This window comes from Taurulus bubalis (genome assembly GCF_910589615.1).
Source record: "Taurulus bubalis genome assembly, chromosome: 20".
Classification (NCBI taxonomy): domain Eukaryota; kingdom Metazoa; phylum Chordata; class Actinopteri; order Perciformes; family Cottidae; genus Taurulus; species Taurulus bubalis.
The window spans coordinates 9560067-9567256 of NC_136608.1; the positions used below are offsets into that span (position 1 = coordinate 9560067).

A 7190-nucleotide genomic window follows, 5' to 3' on the forward strand; every position below is an offset into this window, starting at 1 on the left:
CAAGCTCCTACAATGTTTTTAGGGCTATCAGAGCAGTTTTATGTGTAAAGAATATTACAAACTGCTGTAATTGTACACTTGTTAGCAAATCATTCAAGTCAGTTATTGACTTAGATCAATTAGCTTATATATTTTATAAATCAACAGCATTAATACTCTTTCATTCAAATGTAATGCAACTGTGTGTCCTACTCTAAATGTATGACAAGACATCAATTCCATATTCAACAGGAACATTCTCTATTGACAGATTTTATTGTGTTACACAATATGTGAACAGCATATCTACAAAATCACGAGTAAAAAAACCCCCCAAAAAACAGTAGAAATTCCTCGTTAAAAGTTCACTGTCTATGTTATTTGATGCCCTTGTTCTGGGAGTATAAGGTCACACAACTCTGGAAAAACACTGAGGCTCGAAATCTCTATTCTCGGCAGGGGTGAAGCAATGGATCCGTGGAAACATCATCTAGAGGCCTTGCCGTTTTCGTGGACATCCATCCTGTCAGTAGGGGAAAAATCAAGTCTGATTAAAAGATAGCGAGCCGTTTTGACAACGTGAGAGGAATAGTACACCCATAAAGTGAGAGATAATTGCTTTTTCTCACACACCCATTTTCGTCTTTGAGCTGCTGGTACAACTCAAACTTGTTGTTGACGGAGCTCACTCTTCCGACAAACTCCTGGTGCTTCCGAGAATTGGCTACAGTGATGCGATTGCTCCACATGGTAAGGAGCGAGACCGGACCTGAAAAAAACAGCGAGACAAAGCCACAGATAAAAACACACATAACCAGTAGTGGTGTCATCAAGTGTCATTTGACAGAATTGGCTCTCATTGGCTCAGTGCTTTTCTGCCACTTTTTTGGTCTGTTTGCCAGTAATTTATTGGGGTGGCGTCTATTCTAAAGCAGAGAAAAAGTATGATGTAGGTTTGTACCTTTTGCTCTCTCTGGAGGCTGAACCTCCTCCGTACAAAGGCGCGGCTTCTTGTTGAGCGGCTCTGGAGAGTCTGGGGAATCCTTGATTACCTCCGACTCCTGCTCTTCTTTATCCAGCAAACCTTTAAGTCTTCAGGTTAAAAACAAAAACAGAGGGAAGCATGAGAGTAGAAAGTTACTGACACATCGAAAAGACAAAAGTTACAGATTCTTGTAGGTTGTTATTCACGTGTATAAGACATCCGAGCAGCACTGACCTCTCCGACTCCTGCCAGCTTTTGTCATCTGTCTCCTTGCTGCCATTTTTCTCTGTCCTGTCTTCCCTATCCTCCCTCTTCCTCCCTCTCTTCTTCCTCTCCTCCTCCTCAGGTTTGCTGCGACAGGCAATGATGCAGTCCAGTACCCGCTGGTGTCTGTCCGTGGCGCCGGCATGAGTTTTCACTAACGTCTCAAGCTCGTTCCACATTATACGATACTGTTCATCTCTGAGAATAACAATGCAGATGCATCAGTGACTCTGCCGTTTACTTTCATGAATTATGACGTCAACTTTGGAATACATACCTCTTGGGGCCTTTGCCTCTGGATCCCACGGTGGAAATAGGGAGAGGGTCGTTCTTCCTCTCCATGTCCACCAGGTTGTAAACTGTCTTCTGGCAGGTCAGAACATCCTCCTCAGACAAAGTCTCTTTCACTATCAGGTTAGCTAAAGGAACCACCTAGTGGAGGAAAGCAGGAAGACACGCAGACACAGGAATGAAGGATGATGATGATGTGGGCCATAGAAACATGGGAAACGGATCATCTTTTTTGTGCAGGAAACAACAAGTCAAATATTTTGGAGTAAATAAAAGTGAAATCAAGAAGAACTACAGTATCGCTGCATGCCGCTCACTCACTGCCTGCATGTTGAAGATGGTGGTCTGGGAGATGATCATTGGCCAGTATCGAGTGTGGCGCTCCAGCTGAGCTTTGGCCCTCTCAACTGGTAGCTTCCCCGAGGGATCATGGGTAGACTCTGAAACAGGAGTGAGTCGGTTCTCCCTCATAAATTCACCAAAATCCTGAAACAGACACACACAAAAAAACTGTTACCATTTGAAGATTACTGATGTGTATTGCAACATGGCCGGTGTGAGCCGAACGTACAGTGATGCGGTAGTCGGTCACTCGGCCTCCACAGCCCTCGCTGATGGAGGGCGGGTCCTCCAGCGTTGAGCGGTTGCTGTTGAGCACATGCAGGAAGATCTCGCCTCCGTGGCTGCTGAGCATGTGGCTGATGACCTTGGCCCCCGACTTCCTCGGCTGCTCCAGCAGCACCGATCGCCCTGTGGTCAATCAAGAAGAGAAGTAATTGACCGACAGGCCAAACAATTACAGTCAATTAAGAGATAAACAATGGGATAAAAAGAGCGTTACCAGCTTACCGTTGAGGAGAAAGTTGGTTAAACATGACGAGGGACGACTGTTTACGTCTGTGGGGGAGATGCGGTAAGCTCCCGTACAGTAATGCAGTTCTGAGGAGGGAAATATAAGACACAAATAGATAAACTAAATCAGACATCTTATATTACGGCTGCGTCCGTCATATTATGGCAGCAATGAATAACTATTCTGCACAATACACCAATAATGCTTTTAGGGCTTACACTGTTTGTCCTTTCTTAAGAGCTGCAACAATTAGATGTTTATGGATAAATAATGAGGTTTCAAAGTAAAATACTAACTAAACATTTTTCTTAAATGGTATGGTCAAAGGCGTAAAATGAGGAAATACTTTCCCATGAATGATGTTTAAAGCTTAGAAACCTTTAAATCAAGTAACAACTGACGAATAAAGACTTGACTGTGCCCACCTATGCTGTTGGTTCGTGGAGTGCACCATTTCAGTGTAATCGTCTCTTTCAGTCCATTCTCTCGAGTGCTGGTGCCAGCCATATGCAAGTCTCCTGCACAACACAAAGATTGCATATGAATTGGTCATTTCCGATTGATGGATTGAAAAAATATTAAGCAGACGTGAAATGTAAAAATCATAAAGGATGTCCAAGAATTTGCAAACTGATTTCCTTACCTGGTGCTCATAATGTAAACAATGAAAGCTACTTTGAGCACTATTATATAGATCGGTTCATAGAGCAAAGTTTGAGAATGTTTCCTCACAAAGTATTCAAATAGCTAACGCTTCATTTCTTGTATTTTTTTTAACTCGAGTTCTCACCACTTTTGAAGAACTCCAGGTGAGCATCTCGGTGATGCAGGAGCTCAACGTCATAATTGGCCGATGTGTTGGCGTGCTGCTCTTCCTGTCCATCCGCAGAGACAATAACACATATGGGTCAGCATGAACTCAGCTCTCACAATGTGCAAACTAATACAAACACAAACATACATTAACACTGCTGATTTCATGTTCCATAGGGTAAATGATAATGACCAAAGTAAAAGAAAAAAAGCTCTCTGGGTGACTTAAGTATGCTTTCTTCTACTCACATCAGAGACTAGTGTTTAACGCAAATGTCCTCACACAATAATGAACCTATACTTGTTGACAAAAATCCTGGATTCCTGATCTTACAAAAAACAGCTCTATGTGTTTATGCCCAGGCCCGATGGGGTCTGGAAACTGCTGATCTAAAAACATGTTTTAATCAATTCATCACAATTTTCTACACCTGGGAAAAATAGCAGTTTTAGGACAGCTAAAGGTCAGGTTTAAAAAAACAAGTTATCCAGACAGCACAATGGACCACACCAAGACACTAACGGGGGAATGGGTGGGAACTGATGGAGGGAAACAGAGACCAGGGGACAGTTTAGGCAACTTTTAAGGTGTAAACACCTGACAGACACTGACAGTATTTAACAATTTAAAAGAGGCAACGCTGGTCAAAGATGTTCGGACATGAAAACAGTTGAATGCAACATTAATATTCTGAAATGTATATCCGTCTTTGGCAGAAATCCTAAAGCCATCAAAACTAAGTATTTTTCCTAGAAAAATTTGGATTACTTTAAAACAAATGGTGAGTCAAAATAGTTATAATTTAATTTAATTGAAGATGTTTGTAGACTGCACTCCCTGTGTCCACATGAGACCGGAGTTGCCTGTCCTTTACTGGAGCCTCGTCAGCAAATCTTTTGACCAACTGTCACATCAAAACAAATTAAAGACACTGTAAGCCTGTTGCAACAGAAGCGCTACAAACATACACTGTACACTACGTGGTGTAAACTCTGACCCTTCCTCACTTGGATGTGTGTGTGATAAGAGTACTAACCTGGTCGCAAACATTTAATGTGGGCTAGCAAAACAGAAAATACAGCATGAAACCAGCAGCAGATTCACAGTCAAATCAACATGCAAATGAGATAAACGAAAAGATGAGACCGTAAAGTTTCATGAGTAATTATTGGTGAGGAAGGGCTCATACATAAAGATTAAGCAAGCAAAAGAAGAAGGCTGTGAGAGAAAAGTAAAAATAAAACAATCAAGTAAAAAGAGGGAGTGGTCTGCATTCTGGACATGACAACATTTGTGTACTATCAAAATAAATGTAATATTTAAAGTTGATGTGAGATTTAATTTTGGTGTGGCATGTGCAAGACCAAACAAAGGGCAAAAAGCCCCTTACCTTCATGGGGATGTTTGTTATGGTGGTGGAGGCCAAGTCATAGTGCTGCTGGACAAGAATGTTGAGTTTGGTGGAAAGGTTCCGCCCGGCACGAACGCTGTGAACCTCGCTCGTAAGCAGAGGGGAGATCTGAGACAACCAGAGAGGAAGATGCAGTGAGAAATGATGGGTTAAGGTTAGCGTTCAGTGCAATGTTTTCACACAACCTCATATCTTCTTTGTTAGCACCCACCTCTTTCTTCGGCCGGTCAGACACCAGCGTGTCCTCACCCTGTGGGTGGATGTGAACTAGGACCAGTTCACACTGCTGGATGGCCATCAGCCTAAAGCACACAATAATGAGTATGAAACCCAGCTATGAGCCACCTGCTCAAAATTGAAGAATGGCTACAATCATCGCATCATCTGATACTGACCTGTCTGAGCCTGCTGCCAGCTTGTTTTGTTCTAAAATAGTCTCTTGGATGCAGTCTTCCAACATCCGCACATGAGTATCACTGTATGATAGAACACAGAAAGAGCCCCACATTAGAATTGTCCTAAATAATATAACACATACCAAAAGCTTATTTTAATAATACAAACTAGCATTACTGAGAGGGTAATGAAACCGACATGTGGCTGATGCCTGCAGTGGATTTTCCACCCTGTTACCCCTTACCTTTTAGCATTGGTTAGGCAGATAATACGACCCCTATTGGCAACTCTCTCAGCTGTGTCCATCAGGGTGGTGCGTCTCTCGTGCTGCAACTCTGAGATCTTGCATAACGACTCCACCGCAGCAACCAGCCCGTGCAGGATGCTGCAACACTCGGGGTCCTCGCGTGGGTTAGGTGGCCCGACAGCTGCAAGAGCTGACATGAGCTGCCAGAGAGGAGGAGAAACAGGATATTCAGATCACAAGTCCAGTTATGATGAAAACCTGCAAAGACGTGGTCAATGTTGCACTTGACCAAAATATGGCTGGAGCTGGAACACAGCTTGAAAAATCAATGATAGTCACTGCAGAACTTAATGTAGACTAACAGTCATAGTATATATCAGTTAGAAGTCTTACTCAGTAACTCACTGATTACCTCATGAGTGCTTTGGTCTTCCTGCCTCCAGCTATTCAAAATGTGGAACTCGGAATCACTCACAAGGTAATTAATCTGTAAAATAAAGAGTCAGAAAAATGTTGGATTAGTGTAATTGGTGCACTGTAACTAGTAACTACATTGACTAAATATTTCTAAGATATCTCATTCCTTTTCATCAATGTCCAAATTCACATATATTTAGTTACATCTCTTCATTGAAACCAGTGGTGGAGAAACAGCTAAAACAAATAAGAAGCCAACCAGTTTGTGCAGTGGATAAACGTCGTAGAGGATCCGGCAGTACTCCATGGAGCACTCCACAGCACAGGTCCACAGGGACTTGGACACAGGGGCCAAAGGAATAACCCCTTGACCTCGACTCTTCGTCAGCACGTCACACTCCACCTGCTGACGACTCGACTCTGCCATGTAGGGACAGTGGTCCACCACAAAGACAGTCTTGTGAGACACGGAAAACATCTTCATTTTGCAAAAATCCAGCGTGCCTGATCTGTAATGATAACAGAAAAAGACATAAGCGTGAGATTTAAATAAAGCCCCCCCCCACACACACACACACACACACCCTTATATAAATGATACATACAGTAAAAGCTAGGACGACTAAAACCAGAACATAACAAAGCCTGTGTTATACAGTATGTCGTAAGTATGGTTTATGAAATCTGTATGACAGCGGTCACATTTCAGTTAGATAAACACAGGCATATTGTACAAACATTATAAACATAACACAATGTATTGCATAATGTATCTTCCATTTACCACTAACTAATATATATATATATGTTGATGTTCAACTAATCTTAGTGGCTGGTGGTCAGTGAATGTCAACTCACCTGGTGGAAATCTTGTCAGAGAAACGATTCCCGGTCAGGAAATGATCTGCAACCGCCTCAAAGCCGAGGGCGCTCGCTTTAGGTCGAGTTTTAACTAATAAACTGAGACCAATCAGTCTCAGAATATGTTATTTGCCAATAACTCAAAATCGTCAGCAAGCAAACATGACTGCTTTTAAAAGGAGCATGTCACCAACCATCGCGTTAGCCTTTTAGCTATCACGAGCCGGAATCATTTGTTTGCTGATTCGCGTTTATTACCACCGACATACACATTTACCCATTTTGCCATTTGTGTAATAAAAAACTGAATGTTTTCTATTTAATGTACCTCCAGATGACCATTTACTGAATATGTGCACACTTAGAGTGACTAGTTCAAACAATACGCTTTAAATCGTGTCAAGCTAGCAAGTTGTTATTGGCGGATATACGTCCAATAGTGGTCCGTCACCGTTTTCCTTCCCCCGAATGATGGGCCGCACTGCTGAAAGGTTCCTGCCGCAATATCTGTTATACAGCAACGGGTTGAAACTTGGAAACACTGGATTCAAAACGTTGTTATCGCCCCCAGGAAATCACGTTATTATATATATATATATATATATATATATATATATATATATATATATATATATATATATATATATATATATATATTGCGATACACATGCG

The 7190-nt window shown here is 42.0% G+C and overlaps 1 protein-coding gene across 1 annotated transcript; it reads right to left on the reverse strand.

Annotated features, from left to right (window-relative positions):
- Positions 1–245: 245 nt before the first annotated feature.
- On the reverse strand, positions 246–6620 carry ints13 (integrator complex subunit 13). The gene is made up of 17 exons (XM_079236347.1): positions 6516–6620; positions 5917–6166; positions 5653–5727; positions 5238–5440; positions 4993–5073; positions 4809–4899; positions 4577–4705; positions 3163–3247; positions 2798–2890; positions 2369–2458; positions 2091–2269; positions 1841–2005; positions 1506–1660; positions 1199–1426; positions 941–1071; positions 613–748; positions 246–502 (listed from the first exon to the last, which is right to left on the reverse strand). The coding sequence occupies exons 2-17, from the start codon at positions 6139–6141 to the stop codon at positions 466–468; spliced, it is 2103 nt and encodes a 700-aa protein (XP_079092473.1). The 5' UTR covers positions 6142–6166; positions 6516–6620; the 3' UTR covers positions 246–465.
- Between the last annotated feature and the right edge of the window lie 570 nt (positions 6621–7190).

Excerpts from the sequence above, each read along its gene's own strand:
- ints13 (XM_079236347.1), bottom strand. The coding sequence starts at position 6,141 with ATGAAGATGTTTTCCGTGTCTCACAAGACTGTCTTTGTGGTGGACCAC. Across the intron at positions 2,891-3,162 it reads CCTGGAGTTCTTCAAAAGTG|GAGACTTGCATATGGCTGGC; the intron begins GTGAGAACTCGA and ends TGTGTTGTGCAG. Across the intron at positions 503-612 it reads CAGCTCAAAGACGAAAATGG|GATGGATGTCCACGAAAACG; the intron begins GTGTGTGAGAAA and ends CCCTACTGACAG.